Source organism: Ursus maritimus, unplaced genomic scaffold, assembly GCF_017311325.1.
Source record: "Ursus maritimus isolate PB19 unplaced genomic scaffold, ASM1731132v1 scaffold_22, whole genome shotgun sequence".
In the NCBI taxonomy this organism is placed as follows: Eukaryota; Metazoa; Chordata; class Mammalia; order Carnivora; family Ursidae; genus Ursus; species Ursus maritimus.
In genome coordinates, this window is record NW_024424675.1 from 13972649 (window position 1) to 13999100 (window position 26452).

General features: G+C 45.2%; 1 protein-coding gene across 1 annotated transcript in view; it reads left to right on the top strand.

The window, feature by feature from the left end:
* The window catches only part of PAK5 (p21 (RAC1) activated kinase 5), a 101084-nt gene that overhangs the window by 62229 nt on the left and 12403 nt on the right, over nucleotides 1–26452 (top strand). Inside the window, exons 3-5 of the mRNA XM_008703345.1 lie at nucleotides 13445–13936; nucleotides 16081–16214; nucleotides 20678–20804. Of these exons, the coding sequence (XP_008701567.1) occupies nucleotides 13445–13936; nucleotides 16081–16214; nucleotides 20678–20804 (753 nt within the window). The remainder of the gene's footprint in view (nucleotides 1–13444; nucleotides 13937–16080; nucleotides 16215–20677; nucleotides 20805–26452) is intronic.

Here is a 26452-nt window from a genome sequence, read left to right on the forward strand (position 1 = left end):
AACAACAACAACAACAACAACAACAACAACAAATAAATAACATACTTACCCTTGGGAACTTCTATCAAGAGTTCTTCAGCCTTTATAATCAAGGGCTCCAAAGAAGCAAGCCGCTGTTCCATTGCACAGGAGACCCATGAGAAATTCACAAGCAGTTTAGTGGGAGGGCAGGAGGTGGGAGGCATGTTAGTAATTAAAACGTTTACTTGATTAAAAATATAACATCTCTCTAAAAAGACTTAGGTGCCTGTGACTTTAGAACTGTACTCTTAAAAATCTACCAATCACGTTTGGATTTCCTGCTGAGGGAAGAAATAGAGATCACGACTCAGATAATTTGGCTTTGCCTCATGGAAAGTCCTGGGGGCTCGTGGGTGATATTCACATCTCAAATAATAAGAGAAAGCATGAAACTTGTGTGGGTCTCCAGACAGAGCAAAAATGAGGAGGGAGGAATGTGTGTGAGAGAGAGACAAACAGACACCAGTTTTCTGTTTGGCCTAACAGAGAAAAAATACTGTTAACCCTCAAAAACCACTCCTCCAGGGTCATCTACCTACCTAATTTTCCTGTTGGCAGCACAGGAATCAAGGCTGTTATAAATCTGTAGGTACGGCAGCCATCTGAATGTTTAGAACTTCTGAATGTTTTGGGCTGGAGCTGGGCAGATAAAACCTTGGGCGAAAAATAAAGCACAACAAAATCCATTCACACCACGTAACTATAAAAAACAGCCTGATGTGGAGAGAGCGCTTTCCACTGTCCCCAGCAGACACAAGTCTGCTTTACAAGGAGGGAAGCTGGCTAGAGATAGTGTCACCAGGCACCTGATTTTGCTCCTTCCCGTGGTCTCTAGGGAGCAGGCAGCTGCCAGCTCACATGTGTTGGTGCGGACCCAGCCATCCATCCCTCCCTCTGGCCCCAGCCGCTGAGAAGCGCCCCATGTAATCGCAGTTCTGCCAGTTCACTAAGCACTCTCTGTGTGCCAGACACGCGTGTTGCCTTGTTGAGCCTCGAAGTCCTGGAAGGCAGGAATTCTTGCCAGGGCTCTGAGGGGCTCCGTGACAGCCCAGTCAGGCAGCCGAGCTCATAGCCCAGCTGGGATCCAGCTCTGTGGCCTCAACCCCTTCTCCAGGCACTGGACACATCCCCAGTGGCCCGGGAATAGCTTCTTCAGACACCGAACCTTGCACTTGACTTCTTACAAGCTCCTTTAAATACCTGCAGCCATGAAGTTCCCTTGGGGTGCATGTTCCTGTCCCACTCAACAGCGGGGTTTCCCGGCCTCGACAGGGTGTACATGCTAGGCCTGATAGTTCTCTGTTGTGGGGGGCCGTCCTGTGCAGGGGAGAACGGTGAGCCACCTCCCTGGCTTCTGCCGCTAAGTGCCAATAGTATCCTTTCCTGTAACATCTAAACTATTTCCAGACATTGTCAGATGACCTACAGGGCAGCAGGGAGCAAAGTCGGCCCCAGTTGAGAACCATGTTCCATAGCTAACCATTTGTCAAGTACTTTTGGGCATTCAAGGATGTAGGTCCTAGAGATAATCTGCCAGGCTTCAACTGCCTAGAGATAAACCACTTATAACTGGGTGAGTAAATTGCTTAACTCTGCTTCTCTATTTATAAAATGGGGATAATCATGTTGTGTGAGGGTTAAATAAGTTCGTAATTAACAGCCTAATTATGAATACACATAGTTGACACATGAATTTGTATGTGTAGCATGTGGACAGGTGACAGCTGGGACATGAAGCTGAGGGTTACTGTTTTCTAGGCAACTGTGCCAAGCGTTTTGCAAGCATTACCCAATTTCGCCCTCACAGCAATTCTGGAAGACTTCAAGATCATCTCCCCTTTGCAGTGAGAAAGCTGAGACACTCAGAGGCTCTTTACAGGCTTCCCAAGGATGTGAAGGCAAACAGCTGAGTCAGGATCCAAAATTAGGTCCATCTGACTCCAAAGTCTATATATTCCAGAACATTCCTATTTCCCCAGAAGGAAACCGAGGAGCAGAAAGATGGGCCTGAGGCCTCGGGGCTCAGATGTGCACACCGCAGGCGGCCCTCACCTTGCAGGTGAGGGATGGGTGATGAGTCACAGACGAATTTGGGGGCACATGGGCAATGTACTCGATTCTCTCTGTCCTCAGGAGGGTGGAATCCTCTGAGAAGCTCCTTAGGCTCACCCAGACTGTGTGATTTATGGGGAAAAAGCTGGGACCACAGGCCAAAAGGAGGCGTTAAGAGTAAAGATCCCCGAGACTCTCATACGCAATCACTCTACCTTGAGTGATGGTCTTACTCTGTTTTATGAATGACAATCCAGATGTTCTCACCCATTACAGAAGACACTAAGAGCACAAGTTCCAGCATCCGGTTCCCTGGATTCACGCACTGACTGGCTGTAGGATCTTATGTGTGTCTCGGTTTCCTCCTCTGTGAAGTAGAGTGTTCTCACACGGCAGGCACTCAGCGTCAGCCCCGATTCCCCGGCATGTTTCTGGTTGGAAAACATGTCACCATATCTGCTAACGCCAGCCATAGAAACATCCTCTCTGCGGACCCTTTTACATATTCTCAAAATATGGGAACAAGTTCCATGGGACTTGCCCTCACAGCCATTCTCTGTAGCCTAATAAGTTCTGCCGTCCTCCCCTCTGAGATGCGGTCACGGAAGGCCGGAGTAGCTGCGTGACTTCCTCAAGGCCCGGCAATACCTGAGGACCCCAATCCCACCACCCCACTGCTTGCTCTACCCTCTAGAATGGGCATGAAATTCTGACTTCCCAGGGAGGCCAGATGTTAAGAGAGAACCGCGTATCTGGCAGCATTCAGGCGGGAAGCATCATGCCTAACTTTGCATCTGTCGTTATGATGCTGGTTCTTGCCCAAACCCCTCCACGTTACCCCCACCGTCTCCTGTGTCCCAGGCAGCCAAGTGACCCGTGCCACATCCCCGGACAGCCCAAACCAGATGACATATTAAGGGGTTCTGAGGGAAGAGAGGGGGTGAAGAAAAACTGGCGCGATTCCCCTGATCTTTCTTCTGGGGTCCCCAGCGCAATGGTTTTTCACTGCTTAGCTGTCACTTTGCTTTCCCTGGAAGGAAAAAGCAGTTGAGGCAGTGCGCTCAGTCTTCCCGTGCCAATAATTGAATGACTCAATGTTCTTTGTGGCACTTGCACACCCTGACTCAGCCAAGGCCCAGGAACAAAACTGCAGGTTGTTATCCCAGCTGAACACTTTCAGAGATCCTGAAGGGCCCGATGAGTAACAAAATGGCAATGCTTATGAAAGCTTATGGGCTGCAACAAAAATCAGAGGTCTGAGGGGGAGAGAGACAGGGAAGGAGGGAGGGAGGGAGAGGTGCTTATCACTTAATATAACAATGGGTATTATTTTGATTTCTTTTTCTTTACATATAGGCTCTTATAGGGTGTTCATTAAAGGTTCATAAAACATCCAAAGAGGTGATTCAGAACATCTCGAACATCTGTCCCTTCTGATGGAGACTTTGTGGGTCCTTTGCATATGAATTGACAGATCTTCCACGAATATTCCTGTGGTTCAAAGTAAATCGCGTTTTAGTCATTATGAGCGAGTTTTCCATTACCAAATTAAAATGAAATTAATCTGACCTGGCAAAGCTGTCCCGGCTGTCTTGGAAGCCCTGACATATTCGAACCGTATTCTGCAGCAGGGAGCTAGTCCGCAGGGGTACAGACACCCCCCTCTTCACCCCCGCAGCTGCAGGCGGTGGCAGATCTCAGGTCAGAGTCATCTGCTCTTGAACAGAAGATGCATTCTTTGAGTTTGGAGCAGCAACTGTGTGGGGTTAACTGGACATACCAATCCCGAGGTGGAGGAAGAGCCCGGAGAACCTGTAGGCTTGAGCCTGCTGATTGAGCGCAGACTTACTCATTTCTTTAACTAGGCTTTGCCTGCTTGGACAGTTCACAAGCCACTTGTCCAAACGCTCAGCGTCCATTCGCCATATATTCTGTAAGGCAAAGAAACGCACGACTCTTCCAACTTCACGACATGCCTAACTAGGAATCCTGTGTCACAGTTTGGGAGATTTCCTTGCAAAACACTAAATATGGCGAATGGCTCTCTGCTACATGCACTTTGGAAATGCAGCAAGTGTCTGACTATCCAGAACTTAATCTACTTCCCAAGTCCCCTGCATTAGAACCTTAAGCAGACAACCTTGATTCTTGAGGTCCCCGGAGGTCCCACTCATGACCACTGTTCCTTGGCAGTGATAGTGCGTGCTGCTTGCCTCTCTTAACCAAAATCGAATGGCAGCTCATAAGGCGCACTGTGTCCCTTTGTCATCTATGAAATAGGGCCACTCCATTTTGTAAATGAAAATAAGTCATTCGGAGGAAACTGACCGTGGCTGGGCTCTCGTCGAAGCCTTGCCTCAAGCAGGAGCCGCAGCTACTGTTTCACTAGGATGCAGCAACCTGCCCCCACCTGAGGGCAGGTGGGGAGCAGCCCCCATCAGTGGCACTCCTGCCCATGGCAGGCAGGGAGAATTGGCACAGCAAGACACAAGCAGAGGGACAGGAGAGTAAGTACATATTCAAGTCACGGGATTGAATGAATCCCTTTCCCCTAATTGCCAGCCTCTAAAATGTCCCTGCAGAGAGAGCTGGTTACGGATTCTCTCTGGAATTCTTATAGGCAGTCATTGTCCTTTCCCAAAGCCGAAGCTGGTCCTCATAGATTTCCCTCCGAGTGAAGTAAGGACAATTTAAGATGTCCTTTCCCTGCTCAGATAATAGAGCCCTGTGATTCCGTTGTAGCCCCCATTTGATTTATGTGCAGCGAACAACACCCAGTCTGGCTTTTTTCTCTTCGCCGAGCAGCCTCTGCTTTATTGTACCCCGAAAAGGTGCATTGGAGCATCACACTCAAGGAGCTGCCACCAGCCGCCTCCCATCCCTTGTAGCTCTGCAGGAAGTGGAGAGAGAGACTCTCCATCTTTCACCAACCATTCTGCGGTCCCCATTCTTCGGGCGCAGACACACACTCCCCCACCCCCACCCCCACCCCCGGCCCCAGTCCGGCGTGATCCAGCCACAGCCTCCCTATCACCAGTACGGAAGGCCACGGTGACAGATAGATGCTGCGGCAGGATTTTTCTTTTTTTTTTTTCCTTTTCTTTCTCCCACCCTCCCCCCACCAAACCTTTTTTTTCCCCCCAGCCTTGGCATAAAATGGTCAAATGATGTTCTACTGCAGAATTCAATTTCACAGTTCAGTTAGGTCCTTGATTACACTGCCAAATTCAGATTAATGTGCATTTAACGAACATGGATCAGGGGAATTCTGGCTGACAGCCAGCTGTAATCGGAGCAATTGATAGCTGTGTGGAGTTTTATGCCCCGTCCACCCCGGCGTACCACTGGTGAAATTGATTGATTAAATGAATTCATTGCTATAATTATTTATAATTTTGATACATTGCAAGCCCGTGTCTGACCCTGTCCTCAGAGACTTTGTGCCCATTGTGGAAGGGTAGTCCAGCTGAGTCGTTAGTCCTGGATTATTTATTCCCAGAGAATATAGCCTTTTGTTTGTTTTGTGCCCTTATTTTTGGATTGGGTTTGAATCGAGACATGAAAAAGCACATTCCTTTAAGAATTCATTTGTAGGGTATGCTAAAAGGCAACTAAAATGGAAACTAAACTATGAATATATGTGATCAACCATTTCAAGGAGGAAGGGAAACCAAGACGGCTTTGATGTTCTTTTAGTATTTTTAAAGGTTCCTGTAGAGAGAATTCCTTTTCAGAATGTATTTGATTTTCAGGGACTATTAGTGGTCCCATAGCATGGCCACTATGCAGGTTGGCAGGCTGGGGGATAATCTGCAAAAGGATCTAGTCTTCTCTGCTTACATCTTGCCATATGGAAATCCCCTTAAAAGTATGTAGACCCTGGTCTCATTTGCAGGAAGAACGCCTTTCTGGTGTTTCTTTATTGTTTTCCCTCCTGCGTAGTGACTTTCCGACCCCCGCTCCCGGTCCTGTCCCGCACCCTTGCGATAAGGTCCTCAAAGGTAAACTACATCCATAGATCTTTTGGAAATGGTGTGGGTGGTGGGAGATACATTGGGTTAGCTCATTAAATATCTGTACCTCTCGCCGGCCCAACTCCACTGCATGTGGTTTCACTAAATGATTAAACCCTACATCCCTCTCAAGAAACTATATTCCGAATGTACTCCTTTCATTTTCTAGAATATATTTAAGTCAGGTTGTACAAACGATCACGCAGATCAGGACTCCTATGACAGTCTTGCTTATGTGCGCAAACATGTACGTGTCTGTGTAAAACAATATATATGGACAAATTCATCAGATTTTTTCACCCACTTCCAAATACAGGATATCATGGGAAAGATGATTTAGAGTAGGACAATGAAACAATTATAACAGGTTAAGAGCCACATAAGAGGGCCAGGAGGCCTTGTTATGGAAGAGGCTTGGGCTGGCTTGCTTCTTAGCGGAAGAAAGGGCATTATTGTATCTGAACACAAAGTTCTGGTCTGGCCAACGCAAAACTGAAAGCAATGCATTCTGTACGTAGATGATCAGCTCATTTTGCCGTGATGGTTATTTCTTTGTTGTGTATTCTGAGCTGCTTTCTCTAAAGCAAGACTGTTCAAACATACCGACTTAATTTTCCTTCCCCCGCCCCCCCCCAGGCATTATCATTCATTATTTTCTGGCCCTTGCATTTCTTGTATCTTGCTCCCAGCTGCCCAGACATCTGAGCCCCTGGGGAAACACCCTAAACAGGCTTTTGCTCTGTAGTTGTCTTTCCACACCATGCCCACCTCTGTCATGACCATGTCTACCTTCTTATCATCGAAAGAGATCTCTGAGAACATATCAAAGGCCCAAGTTCTAAAGTGACATTATCTGGATTTAATCCCAACTCTGCTGCTTAATAGCTTTGGGACCTTTGCCTGGGCTGCTTAAAGTCTCTGTGCCTCAGTCTCCTTATCTCTAAAATGGGACAATTATGAGGCCTGTCTCATTGTGTAACTTGAGGTTTAAATGCAGTCACATATATAAAGTGCTGAGAACAGTCCCAGGCATGTGGAAAGCACTCAGTGAATGTCAAATATCATTAACATTTGTCTGTATCACTTCTTCAAGGATAGCCTCCTAACAGAGCAGTTGGTTAATGGAAGGGGCCCTACTTTGGCTCCCAGTGACGTGCTCTTCCGTTTTCTCCAGGAGTGAGTACCCCAGCCTTGGGTATACAGATTGGGGAGGTGACAACTGATGGTAGAAATGCCAAGGCAGGCAAGAAAGCAGGCCGGTGACGTCTGTGTGCCTAGCACCTAGGACATTTATACATCCTCCCTGAGAGTGAAGGACTGACCTGAGCAGAAGAACTGGGTTGTGCAATCTCCTTGGGGGTGTGGAGCCCTTTGCCCTGGATTGCTGGTGGGAGGCAGTTTCACCTCCCTGAGCCTCCATTTTATCAACAATACAATGGGATAAATTGCCCCCTTCTTGACTCTCAGAAAAAGAATGAGGGTGCCACCAATATGCAGGCTAACAATACCATCATGGAACCCACAGTTGGGTCATTAAGTCAGCAACATGGTGGCCCTGAGCAGGGTCACTCCTGCCCTTCTTCCCACAGTCAGCTGTTTGCCAGCCATCTTTTCCTTGAACGGATGGAAGCCCGGAGGGAGGACCGCATGCTTTCTCACTGGGGGCAGTCGGTTCTCCTTCTGTAAGCACACCTTGAGTTTGGTTCCAAAAATGGTCCCTTGTGAGACTGTGTGTGAAACACAATAGCACGGTTTTGTCTCAAGGACCTAATTTCCAAGATGTTTAGCTCCCAGTGAACAACTCAGCCTTCCCTCTCTGACTGGAAATGGTCCTGTTCACGCAGGCAAGGCTTCTCTTCTTTATGCCACACACTGGCTGCCGCGAGTAGACGCTGATAACGCTGCTGACAGTCGATAAAGAAGAAAAGTGGCCTGATGCGGTGTGGAGCGGTGTTTGCGATTCCTCCTGGATACAGCTTTCTTATCTTTCATATATCTGCAGAGATCAGTTATACATGCTTGTGGGGAATGAATTCAATTTCGCTTAAAGCACAGGAGCAAATCCTCCACGGAAGACACCGGGGGATGCTGCCATGTGATAGCTCCCAGGACATACTTTCAGAAATAAAAGTCATGGACCCCCCTTGCCTCACATGCTGGCCTTGTAATTAGCCTGGGCCTGGCTAATCTCAAACTTAATTTAAGGGAAGAACCCAGTTGTTTAATTTACACTGTCATTTTCTTCCCCCTCCCCACCTCACGTAAACACACCAGTTTTCCCTGTGTGTAGCCCAGATCCAGGGGCTTAACAAAACATCAGTGTGGTTTCAAATACAGGATCTTAATTATAATGCAGTGTTCAACAAATTATGATTAAAACACCTTTTCTGGTTGTTTTGAGGATTAGTATATAGGAATACATATGCTACCGGTACGTTACGTTATCTTCAATAAATGCTAGCTGGTTGTTTTTGTTTTTGTTTTTGTTTTTTAATATTTTACTCTTTATTTTCTTTGACCTTCCCACTCTGCTAAGGACTTTTCTATAATGATACTAGAGCCTAGAATGTATTGACCAGTCACTATGCAAATCTTTTGTTGTGTATTGGTCCCTTAGAGCTCAGGATGACCTGAAGAAGTAGTGATTATTGTTATGACTCCCATTTTACAGGTAAGGAAACTGAGGCTCAGAGAGGTTCAGTGATTTGACAAAGCCATCAGAGTCAGAATTGAACCTTAAGTGTGTCCCTCAAAACCATGTGTTCCCTTGTTGTACTATCAGAACAGGGCCCTGGCTTTGCAGTACCCTGGGTCCTGCTGATTGGCTCAAGGCTGTCTGAGTGGTGAACTCACCTGAGTAGATGATGGTGTTCTCAAGACTGGGAAGGGCTGCACTGTCATCCAGGGTCCAATGAAAGGGTAGAAGAGAGAATGGTGCCATGGTAACAATGTGAAGGGGCCCACGGTGTGCAGCTCCTGTTTCCAGACTCATGGAATAGACTTTTGTTCATGCTGTGTGATGCGGCAGCAGCTTAGGACCCCTACCTTCTTCTAGATGGCCACCATGGTACCGGGTCCAATGAGGAATATACCCCATCCTACTTCAGTTTTCTATGACATCCAGCCTGCTTCATTACTCCTTCCTTCTTGAATGCTTTCCTCCCTTGGTTTCAGGACCCCCTAGGGCCTAACTTTCTTTCCTACATCACTGGCCACTTCTCTGCTCCTTCATGCAACATCCTTCTGCTTTTTCTGGTCGCTGAATGTTGGGGTCCTTGGACCTTCTCTTACACATGCAACATCTTGACTTTTAATACCAACTAATGGTATGACTCTCACCAATGACTCTCAAGTGCATGTCATTAGTTTCAGTTCTTTCCTGGACTCGAAGCATATCTGAGTCACCTCAGCAACATTTCTGCATAAATGCTTGATAGTTCTTCCAAACTTAACACGGCCATGTCAGAATTCTTGGCTTTACCATGCAATAGTTACCTCTTGCTGTGTAACAAATTATCACAAAACGTAACGACTTAAAACAATGATCAACATTTATGATCTCACACAGTTTCTTTGGGTCAATTTTCTGTGACTAAACTAACTGGATGATTCTGGCCTTGAGACTCATGAGGTTTCAATCAAGATGTCAGCCAGGGCTAGTCCTTTCTCTGAAGGCTTGACTGGGGCCAGACGATCACTTCTAGGATGGTTCACATGGCTGTTGGTGGAAGGCCTCAGTTTCTGACTCCTGGCAGGAGGTTTTGCCCTTGAACCTCTCTATAGGATTCTTGAGTGTCCTCATGACGTGACAGCAGGAGAAAGAGCAAGTGATCCAAGAGAGAGGGCACTGGAGCCACAATATCTTTTTTGGTCTCAGAAGTCACTTGCTATCACTTTCTCTGTACTCTTTTGATCACACAGATGAGCCTGATACAGTGTAGGAGGGGACTATGCAAGGATCCTCAGGCGCCATCTTGGATGGAGGCTGATTACCACACTTCATGAGCCTACTCCTGCCTCTCTTCTCCTCATGTCATTAAATGGCCTGTTGCTCAGGCCAAAATCCTGGGAGTCATCTTTGACTCTTTCCTCTCACATTTTAATCCAATCCGTCAGCAAATCATGTCAGCTCATCTTCAGACTACCCTAGGCCCCAGCATATCTTATCCCAACTATACCACCCTCTCTAATCTCAACTCACATTGACCAAAATAAGCTAACTGGCATCCGCGTTTCCACCTTTGCCACAAAGGTCTCTTCTCCTCCGCATCTAGAGATCAACCCCAAGCTCATATCTCTCCTCTCTCCTCAGCAAACTCCAGTGGTTCACACCTCACTCAGAGAGACTGCCAGTGCCCTTGCCACGACCTACGTGATTATCCCTCTGGCTGCTTTTCTGGCCATTGTTCCAAACTGACTTCCCTCCATACCAGAAGAGCCTCTGTGCTGTTTATGAAGCCTGTATTTGCCTAGACTCCTGTGTGTGCTATGCCCTCTGCCCAGACTACCTCTCCCCACATAGACATTGGGCCTGTTCCCACATGTCAGCCAGATTTCTGCTCAAATGGCACCCACTCAGAGAAGCCTTCCTTGACCTTCACATCCAAGATGGCACCTCACTAATCTTAAACACCTTTCCTCGATTTTCCTGCCTATCTGTGTTACTACTGGACTGCATACTGTACATTTATTGGGTTTTGTTTGTTTGTTTATTGTCTGTCTCCTTCTCTAGAATGTAAGCCCCAGGAGGGCAGAAATACCATCCATTTTTATTATTGCTGGACCTTCCCATGACCCCTGAAATGGTGCCTAGCATAGAATAGTGGCCCAAGGATTAATTTGTGGGCTAATTAAATTAATGAAGGTGCTACGTGGGAGCAATGGGTTTATTGGGAAAGGTACCACCAAAAGAACTTTCAGCAATGGTGAAAATGTTGCATATCTATGCTGTCCAATGTGGTGGCTATTAGATACTTAAAATGTGATTAATGTGACTGAGGAACTGAATTTTTAATTTTAATTTTATTTTATATTGATCTCAATTAAGTAGCTACATGCGGCCAGTACCCACCACATTAGCGTAGATCTAGATCCTTGGGGTGGATGACGCATGGGGATATGTACCTGTCATTTCATGTACATCCCAGTAGAGTGGTAGAAGCTTCCTAGGGTGCTATGTTAAGAAGGAGCCTGAAGTCCAATCAAAAAATATTTTTTGAGAACGTTCTGTGTACCCAGCACTACGTTGTCATCAGAATATCATACAAGAGTGCAGTGATTGATTAGTGCATTCTGTCCTGGGCAAGGAGGTGAGTGTGATATGATGTGGTATATTTACCATACGTGACCTCATTTGTTCCAGGGCTAATCAGAGGTCCTTCCTGATCCCTCCCAGAGAGTGATTGTTGGAATGTATACCTAGTGTCCTATAAACCCCTCACTAACTCCCCCCGTCCCCACTCTGTCTGCCCTCCCTATTCTCCACTGAGTTCCCTCAATCCAGTCTTCATAACTAGAGTTGAATGTTCTCTGCTGGAATCCTTTTGAGGGATGACCAAATTTGCTTTCTCACACACACACACACACACACACACACACACACACACACCTGCAAACTTCAGCTACTCTCAATTATATTTCTGCTTATTTGATGAGAACACTGCATGTGTTTGCATTATGGTCCATACTAAAAAGCTGCTTAGCACAGGGAGCCCTATTTTCCATTTTACGTATATCTGCTAGTTTATGTGTGTGGATAGTACAAACCCCCCCTTTAGTATATGAGTTCAGAAGCATGGGGAAATTCTACCCCTGAAGTTTCTCACTGAGGATTAACATCCTTTAATGGTAAATGGGATCTTTTATTCCTGAAAAAGAAAATAGGGTCTAAACACCAAATAACACCTTGGATAAGGCCCATTTTAATGAAAACTCTCCCTGTGGTTCACATGAGTGGGAGAAGGCCCTTTCCTAGGAGCAGTGGGTACAGTTGGTGCCCAACCATATCCCTTCATCACCTATTGTTTCTGTCTGCCAGCACTGCTTTCTTTTGTCTAAAGCGGTAGTTCTCGGCCAAGAGCAATTTTGACCATATTCTGGGCAACATCTCAAGAAATGTTTTTGGTCATAATGGCAGAAGTGGCTGCTACTGGCATCTAGTGGGTAGAGTCCAGGGATGCTGCTGAGCATTGTGTGAAACAGGACGGTCGCCCACATCAGAGAATTATCTGGACCCCAAAATCAATGGTACCAAGTTGGAGAAATTCTGGTCTAAGAACTGTCTCTACCCACTGGAGCCTACTCAGCCCAGGACACGGCAAGTCAGAAGTGCCAGGAAATTATGCATGGAAGCAAATGTTAACAGTGTATTGAAGGGAGCTAGTACATAAATACTCCAGCTCTTGGCCCCTCAGATGGGACAACTCCAAGGTACATGCTTAATACAGTCTCGCAGGGCAGAGTTACCTGGTGGGATTAGGTTCCAGTTGCTTGATTGGTAACTTGCTGTGCATGTTGGGATTCACCAGAGAGACAACCAGTCGGGGGATGTGGATGTGTAGACAGAGTCTCTCCTCTGTGGATGACATCAGTCCTTTCACTCAAAGCCTTCAGCTGATGGGATGCAGCCTACCCGCATTATGGAGGGCAGTCTGCTCCGCTCAAAATCTACCAATGTAAATGTTAAGCACATCTAAACAAAATACCTTCACGGTAATATCTAGACTAGTTTTTGACCAAACCACCAGATGCCATAGCCTAGCCAAGTTAACACATAAAATTAACCATCATACTCAGTGACTCACCCTTTGTTGGTTTTCCCCTTCCTTGTCTCACTTCTCCTGGAATCAACTCCCACCACTTGCATTTAAATTCAGGTCTCACAGTCTGCTTCTGGGGATTTTTCTTTTCTTTTCTTTTCTTTTCTTTTCTTTTCTTTTCTTTTCTTTTCCTTTTCTCTTCTCTTCTCTTCTCTTCTCTTCTCTTCTCTTTTCTTTTCAAGATTTTATTTATTTGTCAGAGAAAGAGAGAGAGGCAAGTAGGGGGAGTGGCAGGCAGAGGGAGAAGCAGGCTCCCTGCTGATCATGACCTGAGCGGAAGGCAGATGCTTAACCGACTGAGCCACCCAGGCACCCCTGCTTCTGGGGATTTTAGTAGAGAAAGGGGAAAAAAGAGGCTGGATGGGGAGGTCATAGGGTAGGTAAAGGGTGGAAGCAGGAGCAACCTCGGACCTCGCAAGGTGAGCATCACCCACAACCACATCGTGTACGATGCTCTTCATTCAGGCCAGCTGTGGCTTGGCTCACTGCGCCATTCAGATCTAGCATGTGAATATTCTCCATCTGTGTCTGTCTTCCCAGGTGGATTACGATCGAGTGCAGATGGTCCTCAGCCCTCCGCTGTCAGGGTCTGACACCTACCCCAGGGGCCCCGCCAAACTACCTCAAAGTCAAAGCAAAGGGGGCTACTCCACAAGCAGCCACCAGTACCCATCTGGGTACCACAAAGCCACCCTGTACCACCACCCCTCCCTGCAGACCAGTTCACAGTACATCTCCACGGCTTCTTACCTGAGCTCTCTGAGTATCTCATCCAGCACCTACCCCCCACCCAGCTGGGGCTCCTCTTCAGACCAGCAGCCCTCCCGGGTGTCCCACGAACAGTTTCGGGCTGCTCTGCAGCTGGTGGTCAGCCCCGGAGACCCCAGGGAATACTTGGACAACTTTATCAAAATCGGAGAAGGGTCAACCGGCATTGTGTGCATTGCAACCGAGAAACACACAGGGAAACAAGTCGCCGTGAAGAAGATGGACCTCCGAAAGCAACAGAGGCGAGAACTGCTTTTTAATGAGGTAGATGGTGTGTTCAGATCACTCTTTCTCTCATGTGTAATGTTTACTTTCCATTTCAAAAATGTCCTGTATGGTTCAGGACATCAGAAAGCACTGAAAATATAAATACAAAAATCGCGCTCCGGTAATCCTTCCTTCTGGTCTTTGACAATGCGTGTATGGCCGCTACGTCCAGAAAGTGCTCCAGGCGGTTCAGCCACCGTGCTAAGCACCGATCTGGCTTGATCCACACAACAAACCGGTGAGACAGAAAGATGCTACTGCCACAGCCACGAGGAAATCTGGACTCAGACAGGTGAAGTGACTAGCCCAGGGTCACACAGCAGGTCGATGGCAGAGCTGGGATTTGAATTCTAGCAGATTCCAAAGCCTCATGCTCCACTATCGACATGGGTATATTCACGTGGTTGTGATACCACGTATACCCTTTGTAGCCCTTTTTTAAAAATCTCAATAAACATTAGTTTACCATTGGGTTATCCTTCTTTAGGAAACTTAAGATATTTGTTCCTAACTATAGCAATAATGAATTCTTCCTGTGGAAAATATGGAAAATACAGAAAATGTCCCATAATCTCACAACCAAGAAATATCCCACATTCATACTTCAGGATTTCCTTACTATCTATATATTTTTTTCTCTTTAGAGAAAGTAATATATAGACAGTATTGACTTCCAGAAAGTTTGTAGCAATGAGGACCCTCCCTGATGGTCCTGTTTCAGTCTCACTAGCACTGGATACTGTCGAATTATCTCTGTTAATCTGATAGACATGAATAAATCTTCCTGCTTTGATTAACACTATTATTACTCATGAGGGTGAAATTATATGTTTTGAGGCCATTTTTATTTTGTTAAACCATATGTCCTTTGCACACTTTCCAATTAGGGTGGTGGCATTGGTCTTCCTGATAAGTGACACCTCTTGATATATTAAGGAATTAACCCTTTTCTGTGTGTTTGTTGTGCATATTTTCCCACTTCATTTGCCTTTACAATGATTACTTGACAGTTCTAAAATGCACGTAGGTGGAAACACGTCAATACCTATGTCTAGGGACATAAAATATTTTGGAGTAATATTCATCTGCTGATTTTATGAGCGTTTAGGGAAGAGAGATGAGCTTTTGTGAATGGAAAATTTAGTTCTTAAAGATAGCAAGTCAGGATTCCAATGTTAGATAATATGTCAGTCTCTAGCAAAGGACGTACCACTCACATCTCCTAACAGACATTATAAAAATGCAACCAGGCATGCCTTTGGATCCCTCTTCTATGGAGGCTCATGTGACGCCACATATGGATCCCGCCCCCATGGGTGTTCATTTTTTCACTATGTTCCACCTCTCATAGAGAGCCCCAGCTGAGTGGGCTTCAGCTTGTTACTTCCACGATGCTGATTTCTGGAACTTAGTTCCAGATCACAATGCCAGAACGGACAGGGCAATATAATGTAGATAACATTGTAAGTTATTAATTAACATTAAATCTGAAAATGTCACCAGAAGCAGCTGTGGGGCAGCAATTCTTGGAAGTTCCCTTGGGTAAGTTCAAGTTAGCCTTGTATATGCCTGAGTCATATTTGCTTTTACCTTGAAGACCTATCCTTCGTATTCAGCCCAAACCTCTCTCACACTCAACCCAGACCTCCTCCCCCTCAGATGTTAAGTTAGCCTCATGTGGCCCTACTCCTGTTCACCTCATTCACTTGTGTGACCTACTCATCATTTGCCATTTAGAGATGGTGACCTTTGCCAGGTTTCACAGTGGTAGAGGATGGATAGTGCATTCTAAAGGAGACCCTTAGGGATATCTGATCATATCCTCCCCTCCACCCAAACAGTCAACAAAACTCCCTCTTGTGAGTACAAACCTTGCCAGGGTTCTGCCTGTTTTCACTCTTATTATCCCCAAACCCAGTGCCTTTGCACTGCCATTTTCTCTGAATTGACTAACTTGATTCCTTTTATTGAAGCTAGCTACCCTCAATACTGTCTTTTTGTCTATAATAGACTCCTGAATAATTTTGGGGAGGGCTCAATGATTCTTAATCAGTGATACTCACAGCACAGATGTAGCCACCAGAGAACAGAAAGCCAAATTTCACCATCACAACTCAAAGAGCATCTTTCCATTTGCCCAGGTTGTGATAATGCGGGATTACCACCATGACAACGTGGTTGACATGTACAACAGCTACCTTGTCGGCGATGAGCTCTGGGTGGTCATGGAATTTCTAGAAGGCGGTGCCTTGACAGACATTGTCACTCATACCAGGTATGTCTCTTCATTATCCAGACAATTAATTCCAGGTGCTTATTATTCTTCTCCAGGGTAAGGCCTCAATGACTATTTTTATGAACTCTTTATAACTGTAAGCCCTTTGAAGCCAGGGAATATGATGGCCCTTTTTCTTTATATTCCCTAAGTGCTTATTATAATATCGTGTATGTATATTTCATTCATCCAGTTAACATTCTCCTTATCTTCCAGAAATTCATTAATACCTAATGACTTTAAGTCAGCAAGCTGATGATAATGGACTTTTGGTGCCAAACAATAGAATTTCCCATTCCTATGTATTTTTCTAAAATTGAATTTTATTCTAAGTTGCCATGCTATTTCTCTGTGGTGATACCACCAAAGGTACGTGGGTGAGGAAGAGGCAGATGGAAGATGAGTCAAAGTTTTATGTTATAATAAGAAGCCTACATAATTGAAATTCTTCAATTCTGGGTTTTTTTTTTTTAAGATTTTATTTATTTATTTGACAGAGAGAGAGACAGCCAGCGAGAGAGGGAACACAAGCAGGGGGAGTGGGAGAGGAAGAAGCAGGCTCCCAGCGGAGGAGCCTGATGTGGGGCTCGATCCCTGGGATCATGCCCTGCACCAAAGGCAGACGTTTAACGACTGAGCCACCCAGGCGCCCCTTCAATTCTGTTTTTAAATAGTCTTGCAAGTGACGATGGTTAATTATCATTATTACCTTTGCAACTTGCTTCCTTGATGTGTCAATTGTAGTCATTTCATTAAGTGTTTATTGATCACCTTTTTGTGCCAGTCTCTTTCCGGAGTGCTGGGGACACAAAAGATATAAACAATTAGAGTCCCAAATATATTCCCTCAAGAATGTCACAGGTTATACAGAAATAAATACTGTATAATACCCGTACAGAATTAGAAAGAGGTATATAAGTAGCAAAGTAGAATGCCTGAATATCTCTAACAGGGAAAGTAAAGAAAGATTTCCAATATAAGGTTAAAACCAAGATGAGTTTTGAGAGTGCATAGGAGTTTACTAAGAAGGCAAGTGGGAGGAAAAGGGCATTTAAGGGAGACTTAGTATGTGCTAAGGCAGTGTCCTTCATATTTTAATACGTATACAAATTACCTGTGGGTCTTAGTACAATGCAGATCCTGATTCAATAGGAAGGGGCATGATACCCTATTCTAACAAGCTCCCAGATGATGCCAATGCTCCTTGTTCATGGACCGCCTTGGGGAAGCAAGGTTCTAAGGAACAGACATATTTTTTTTAAAAATCATGTTACATTTGGGAAACTTTTTTTTTTTTTCAGATTTTATTTATTTATTTATTTATTTGACAGAGAGAGAGAGACAGCCAGCAAGAGAGAGAACACAAACAGAGGGAGTGGGAGAGGAGGAAGCAGGCTCCCAGCAGAACAGGGAGCCCGATGCGGGGCTCCATCCCAGGACCCTGGGAACATGCCCTGAGCCGAAGGCAGATCTTAACGACTGAGCCACCCCAGTGCCCCACATTTGGGGAACTTTTAATTTGCTCTTGGCAGTAAATAAAACTCCAAAGGGGTAAGAGATGATTGTCAAGAAGGAAAGGCTCTGGATGTTAGCTGATATCACTGAAAGTGAATCCAGTGATGCCTCAATTCCGTCTTGCTACCTTGCTTTCCCCTCTATCCAGGTGTTGAGAACACTGTCAGGGATAGAATATGCTGCTGTTTCTCCCTAAAATCAGGCGATGTTTCAGTCATGACCCCCTACAGTTCTCAGTCTCAGTAGACTACCTAAAAACAACATAAGGGAAGACACTGAGTGTTTATCACCAACATTTCAGACGGCAGATCCCTGTTGGTACAGCCACAGGACACAACCCTCCCCAAAATACATAAGATCATCTTAACTTATAGAAACAAATATACCGAAGAAACCTAAGCTTAAGACAACGGTGACTTATATCTAAAACAATTAATAGAAATATATCCAGAGGAGAGGATTTTTTTTTTTCCTGCCCTGGAGAGCTTCAGATAGAGACATACACATGTCTCTCCAGGGCTCTCTCTTTGTCAAGGTTTTTTTCAGTTTTTATTGTGTGTCAGTGGGATCCACTTAAGAGCTAGCCTCTCTGGAATCCATTGTGTTCTGTAATCCTCTCCATCCAGTTTTGTCAATAATTTCCTGTTGAAGGCAGAGAGCTCCAGAGAATGGAGAGAAATTGTATGCCAAGGAACACTGAATATTTAGAACTTGAAATCCTTTGAATCTTAAATTTAGAATTTAATTCTTGAATCATTCGGAGAGTTTCCTATAGTAGTCATTCAATAAATGCTCTTCTGAATGAGTGATTGATTAATAAAATAACCTCTTGCTACTCAAAGTGTGGTCTGGAGAAGAGCCGCATCGACATCACCTAGAAGCTTGTTAGAAATGCAGAATCTCAGGCTCTGCCCAGACTGACCATACACAAGATAGGCAGTGCTCAGGCATTTCCTATGCATACCAGAGTTTGAGCCCTACCTAGCATCTTGTTAAATTCCATGCTACTGATTTCCAGGAACAGAGGGTTCTAGAAGGAAAGTGCCAAGCACTTCAAACATTAACTCACATAACCTTGACACACCTCTACGAGACGGAGCCAGGATTTGAATCTGGAGTTGGTTCCAGAACTGAGGCACCTTTATCCCAATTCACGCTTCCTCCCGGCAGAAGTAGGAAAGCACAGTCTTTCTACAGTGGGTCCTGTACATTTCAAAGCCACAGAATTCAGAATCAGTAGTATTTGTCACATATGCCAGTTAAAGGTGATTTTTCTGTCAGTGATTAGGGCTCAGATTCCATTAACTTTTGTTGTTGTTGACCCATAAATAATCTTTATGCCTGCTTCAAATAACTCGAATCTCATGGACTCCTAGAAAAACGAATTTTATTAAAGAAGGTGATTCTTGGGGCGCCTGGGTGGCACAGCGGTTAAGCGTCTGCCTTCGGCTCAGGGCGTGATCCCGGCGTTATGGGATCGAGCCCCACATCAGGCTCTTCCACTATGAGCCTGCTTCTTCCTCTCCCACTCCCCCTGCTTGTGTTCCCTCTCTCGCTGGCTGTCTCTATCTCTGTCGAATGAATAAATAAAATCTTTAAAAAAAAAAAAAAAGAAGGTGATTCTTGCTCCTGAATTATTTTTAAGGTATATTTGAGCTTATCCCTGCTGCTGATGCGCTAAGCCTCCAAGGGTGCTGCTGTGGGCAGACGTGAGCGTTGTCATCCACTGTTTTCACAGTCCAGCACCATGGCCAGCGCATTCACACCAAACCCACTCACACAAAATGGAGAACACAGAAGTTATAGGTTTCTGCTCTCAGACAAGAACATTTTCTTCTTGCCCACCTTAGTAGGACACCGAGGCATTGCTGGAAGAAGCCTCTTTGAAGAGAAGTGATACCCATCCACTTTATACCTTCAACATTCTAATTGGCCACCTCCTTAAATTTTACTTTGAGTCCTAATTGTACTCAGACAAGGTTTGCTGGCATCAACAAGACTGACACAGAATCGGGGCCATCCATTGCCTCGTCCTGCTGAGCTGAGAGTTCCCCGGGGTGATTTTCCAAGGCTGCCCTTGAATTTGGGCTCTGGTCAGTTATGCCCTGTCTCTCTGACGGTCTCCTCTATTGGCATGACAGTTTGTTTCAGGAGCTCTTTCACATTCGCTCTCTGGTTTGAGCCTCACACTATCTCTGTGAGAGGGAGGAAGTTTTATACCCAAATGAGTTAGGCCTCTGTGGGTTGTTTTGAGGGTACTGATGTCCAAGTAATTCTTTCCACCCAGGTTCTTCAGTGGCTGAAAAGCCATTCACATGAGTTCCCATGGCAACGTGAGGCAATGAGGACAGTAGAAAAGCATGGGTCTGAACTCAGAAAGAGGTGGAGTTGGAATCGTGATCTGGTCACTTTCTCAGCTGGGTAACCTCGAGCAGGTCACTTGACCTCGTCTCCTCTGAAGCCAGAACCCTTCTTCAGAAGGGTGTAGCCATAAAATGTGGGAGCACATACCCAGCACTGTGCTTGCCTTTCTCATTCCTATGGTTGATTTGTTCAAGAATCATCCAATCATGCTTAGTTATTAGTAACTAAGTCCAATTCCCTTCATGATCTTTAGAACAGCAGGAATCTCTGTAGGACCCTGGCGGTTTATCAATACCTAAGGAATTACTCATGAGAGCCTAAGGAAGTGCATTTGCATTAATGACCCAAAAGCCGGCAAATAGAGGTCTCTTTCCTTTGGCTTATATTTGGCCCCTGTCATTCTCAGTGCCAACCCTTAGGATCTAGGAATCAGATCCTAAGACTTCTTTGTCCTTGCCTGTAGATTTTCCAGACATGGGCTGGAGAGCATGGACTGGTTCACTAGACCCGAAGGGAGCTGCCTCTCTCAATCATTTCAAAGATGTTCTTAAACCTTTGCTCCTGAAATGTTATTTCCTTTCCAGAATGAATGAAGAACAGATAGCTACCGTCTGTCTGTCAGTTCTGAGAGCTCTCTCCTACCTTCACAATCAAGGAGTGATTCACAGGGACATAAAGAGTGACTCCATCCTCCTGACAAGTGATGGCCGGGTAAGATTTCAAGTTTGGCCTCTCCGTGGTTTACCTTACCACTTTGTCTGTCATGGGCACTATCCTTCTAAGAACCCTTTCTCATAATTCTAAGTCTCCTTGGCTACAAGTCACCCACTGCCCTTCCCAGAAAGCTTACCAAAAAGGAAATCACCATCCTCTGTGTCATCCTATTAGTCAGGATTATCTGTGATCTGAATTTGATGGATGACTTTCCACTTTAACAACAAGTGGAGGAAGTGATAGAAAGTATGGAAATTTCTTTTCTTTTTCCTCTATGTTCTTATTTTTGTTGAAGGAGAAGAGATGACTTTTCTGGGGCTTTGTCCACACAGTGCGTGGAGTTGTGCATGTCTGCAGTGTCTCTTAGAGTTCCTGCAGGAAAGAGAAGACAAATTCCAGTGGACAACTCGAGGAGAGTTTAATAAAGGTGTAGGAGATGTAGACAAGTCATAAGGAAGAGTGCATGAGGATTCGTGTGGCACTCTAGAATGGAGTGCCACCCTTACTGCCCCATGCCCCAGGAGGGGAGGCAGGGAACTGGCTACTGGAATGTGAAAATAGAGATTATTGTCTGAAGAGGGATGCCTGGCAGAAACCCTGATCTTCGTTGGAAGACAGACCACAGTGAAGCTACAGGATGGGAGCTGCGAGGCTCAGTATCCGAGCCTTACTCCGTTCTTTCCTGCCAGTCTCCTACTGGTGCTCCCCGTCGGCTGAACCCAATCAGAAGCCATCAGCGCAGTCAACACAGGTTGGCGTCCCAGGGCTCAGAGAGCAGGAGAATAGATCTGGAAAGGCAAACAAAAGATATCCATCACACCCGCTTATCCCCAGGCCCAGATTGCTGCATTTCCCATCTCCACAGCCAGCTCAAGGGATTCTGCTGAAAACTCATCAGCCTCACCAGGTCACAAAAGAATATAGACTACAGTAGCCAAGGAAAGAATGAGTTAGCATTTCGAGGCAGTCTTAGATGGAAGAGCTTTGAAGCATAAATTTTTACTATCTAGGCCCTTTTAACCTCCCTGAAACTCCCACCAGAGGTAATTGTGCTGGCATGCAGGGAGTGTACCCATTGGTACACCTGCGTTTTACAACCCAACAACCTCGGCCTTGTGCAAAATGTTCATGTCACAGCAGAATTGCCCAGGAATGATCCAAGGGCAGCTAAAAGAAATTCCCCCAACACTTTGACTTTTCTTCTTTTGTCTTAAAGAGATTGTCAATTCTATTGTGGAAAATTCAGGAAATTCAGAAAAGTATAAAGGACAAAATAAAGATCACCCTAAATGCATTTCCCATTTCCCCCATATTTCCCTGTATACGTACTTGAATTTTGAAATTATTTTTTTTTAAAGATTTTATTTATTTATTCGACAGAGAGAGAGACAGCCAGCGAGAGAGGGAACACAAGCAGGGGGAGTGGGAGAGGAAGAAGCAGGCTCATAGCGGAGGAGCCTCATGTGGGGCTCGATCCCAGAACGCCGGGATCACGCCCTGAGCCGAAGGCAGACACTTAACCGCTGTGCCACCCAGCCACCCCTGAATTTTGAAATTATTTTTAAAGGGTAGTTTAAGTCCTGCTTTTTGCATTACTCTGGCTGATTTTTTTTTTTTTAAAGAGGATATGCGTTAGTCAGCTTTTGCTACATAACAAACTGCTCTACACTTAGTGGCTTAAAACAACAACCGTGTATTTGCTCACAGTTCTGTGAGTCAGCATTTGGGCTGACCCCCGCTGGAACAGCTTGTCTCCGCTCCATGTGGCATCGGCCAAGCTCACTCTTACATTTGGGTTCAGCCCGCTGTCGATGGCCTCACTCATTTGTCCAGCGCTTTGCCATGTGTCCCGCATCTCCCAGCAGACTCTCCCAGGCTTAATCCCAGGGTGCCTGTGGCAAGGCTCCCCAGAGCAGCAAGAGAGGCAAGCTCCACTGCACACTTCTGAACCCTCTGCTTATATCTTGTTGGCTAATGTCCCTTTCGGCCAAAGTGAGTCACACAGCCAAGCCTAGATGCAAGGGATGGGGAAATAGATTCCACCTCTTGATGAGAGAAGATGCAGAGTCACGTTGCAAAGGGACATGGGTATGGGGAGGGGAAGGATATGGAGCCATGTTACACATTCTGCCAGAGAGTACGGAGCTGTGGGCAAAGGGCTGAGACCTTCCCCTGGCCTGACTCAGGAGAGTACTTAGCAAGGTTGCATGAATTCAGAACACAATTTGCAAAGTACTGAACTCGTCCACAAATTAGCCCTGGGGATGGATGCTTGCAGAAAAAAAGAAAAAGAAAAAGCAGGACAGTTTTGAGGCAGGCTTTCCCCCCTGATTTCTGGAGATTGATGACAAAGGCTTCCTTGCTGCAAACACATGTCAGATGTCAACATCGGACATGAGATTAAGATAATTCGTCCTTTAATCAGCTCAAAGATCTCCCCTCCCCACAGTGTACAGAAGGTTATTAAATCATTCAGGGTCATTCTCGAGGGCAGAACTTATGCTTCACGCATTTCCTGAATTTCCATGTACCCGGCAAATAGCTCCCAGGGGCTGGCACATGGTGAGTGCTTTTAGCCTTATTGGTTTGTTCACTCCTTCCATAAATATTCGCTGAATTTCTACTGTGTGTCAGGGACAGTTCTGGGTCTTAAGGATGAACGCTGCAAAACCACTACTTTCATTAAACTTATTTGGGGCATGGAGGTGGGATAAATACACAAATAAAATCAGCTCCAGACAAGTGGTGATAAACGCTAAGTTTTCTATAAGTAAGCAGAGTACGGATATGGTGGAAAGTGATGGAGGGCAGGGTCAGAGAAGGCCCCCTGCAAGGTGGTGGTGCTACAACAGAGACTGAGGGAGTGGGTCCTATGGCTGTCAGGGATGAGAGTGTTCCGGAAGATGGAATGAGCAGCATGTTGAGTGGATCCTGTGGCTCTTGGCTGTGTGTCCCACACTATGCTCTTTCACATTTCAGAATAGCACACCATATTGACTCCATTGGGCTTCTTCAGTTTCCGGTTTCTATAGAGAGAGGAAACTTTTTGAGAGCAGAGACATAGTGTTGCCACTCCAAGAAAATTTTGTACCAGTTTATTTTGTACCAGTTTATTAGAGCCTGAAGTTTTATAGTGGAGGAGACACCGTCATTTATTAATTGTCATTGTTAACAAATGACTCCAACACTTAGGGTCTTAAATCAAAAGTCATTTTAGGATTCTTACATGGCTCTGAAGGTTGGCTGGGCTCAGCTAGCCAGGACTGCTCTGACTTGTGGTTAGACGATGCATCTAGAAGGCTTCCTCACTTCCACGTGCTGGCTGGTGGCTGGGCACTCAGCTGAGCTGTCAACCAGAACACCTCTGATGTGATCTCTCCGTGTGGCCTTCCTCTCAGCATGGAGGCTGGATTCCAAGAGCAAGGGTCCCAAGAAAACAAGCTGGAAGCTCATGGCATTTTTATGACCTAACCTCAAAGTCCCATAATGCCACGTCCACCTTACTTACAGCCCTTCCAGTCAAGAGAAGGGAATGTAAAACCCTCCTCAGTGGGAAGAGGATTGACTCATTTCATCAAAGGAGCTTATGGGCTGAGGAATATTATTGTTGTCTTTTTCTGGAAAATATTGTCTGTCACACAAGATGTACTGAGTTTTCTTCTTGTTGGGAGATGTGCAGCGTCGTTAACCCTTAGAGAAATACAAACTGAGACTAGCAGATATCACTTTACATCTATCAGAACGGCTAAAGTGAAAGGTAGGGAAAACACCACTTTTTCATACGCTGCTGGTGGGAATGTGAAATAGTACAGCCACTCTGAGAAGTCCTTTCAAAACTAAAAATTGCATGTGACCACCAATTGCATTCTTAGGCATATATTCCAGAAAAAATGGAAACTTATTTTCACATATAAACTTGTACACAAATGTTTGTAGCAGTTTCATTTATAATAGCCCAGACCTAGAAACTACCCGAGTGTCCTTCAAAGGATGAGTGGTTAAACAAACTGTGATGTGTTTGTACCATAGAATACCACTCAGGAAAAAAAAAAAAAGAGGAATGAACCAGTGATACATGTAAAAATTAGATGAACCTCGAGGAAATTGTGCTGAGTGGAAAAAAGGCAATCTCAAAAAGATTCATGCTGCATGATTCCATTTATATAACATTTGTGAAATAACAGTCATAGAAATGCACAGAAGGTTAGTGGTGGCAGGTGTGAGGGACTGTAGGGTGATCGTAAAGGGTAGCATGAGGAACCTTAGGGTGATGGGACAGTTGGATACCATGTTTTTAAAGATTTATTTATTTTAGAGGGAGAGCGTGCACAAACAGGGGGAAAGGCGGGAGAGAGAGAGAATCTCAAGCAGACTCCCCACTGAGCACAAAGCCAGATGCAGGGCTCAGTCTCACAACCCTGATCATGACCTGAGCTGAAATCAAGAGTTGGACGCTTAACCCACTGAGCCACCCAAGAGCCCCAAGAGACAGTTGGGTATCTTGATTGTGGTGGTGGCTACTCAAGGCTCCAGTGTGATACAATTGCAAACTGTATACACACACACACTGCATACATAAGTGAGCTCACATACAAATGATTACATCTGAGTAAGATCTATGGACCGTACCAACGTCAGCTTCTTGGTGTCGATGCTGTAACGTAGCTGTATAGGATGCCGACGCTGGGGAAGCCTGGGTACGCATTTCTTGCAACTTCTATGAATCTATCATTATTTCAAAATAAAAAACTAAAAGAGACAGTGAATTGCTCAGGTTTGTTTAAAAGGATAAATCCTTGGGGTGCCTGGGTAGCGCAGTTGGTTAAGCATCTAACTCTCGATTTTGGATCTTGGATCTTGTTTCAGGTCTCAATCTCAGGGTCATGAGTTCGAGTCCCACATCGGGCTCCATGCTAGGCATGGAGCCTACTTAAAAAAAAAAAAGAGATAAATCCTTTGTGGCCTCTTCAAAGGCTAGAAGGGAAATTGTTTGCATCAGAGTAAGTCGTTCGCTATTTGTCTATGACAGAAATAATATCTAATGAGTCATTAATTCATGTTAAGCAGGGGGGATTGGTATTTGGAGTTTGAAAGGGAAAATAAATAGCGTGTCATAGAGTGCTTGCAAGAATTACATGAAGTAATTTGTGTAAAACCTTCAGAAGTTAACCGGTACAAGGTAGATGCTCCAAGAGGGTGACCCCCCCACCCTTGCAATTAAAGGTTGAATAAATGTATCTATGATTTTCCTTGGCCTGAAGCTTGCATTTGGGAGATGATACTTAGGAGCCACGAGACAGCGAGTGGTTTAACTTTTATCAAATTCCTTGGCTAGAATGGAATTCAACCCCTGACCTATTAAGCCCAGTACCTATATTGAAAAGGGACATACACAGTGATTTTCATGGTCCTTTTTTTTTTTTTTTTTTGACTAAACATTGATTGCCATCTTTTAAGAATCAGGAGATGTCACAGAAAATTTCAGATTCCTGCCTTCCTTAAAAAAAAAGTGTCTGACAACACGGTGCCTGCATTCACACATGGCAGTCACAGAGCGGGTGTGGTGAGGGTGACTGACACCGCAGTGGGTGCGGTTGGTGCGGCAGCCCTGAATGCACCAGACTCCGTTTTCAGCGCTCACTAGC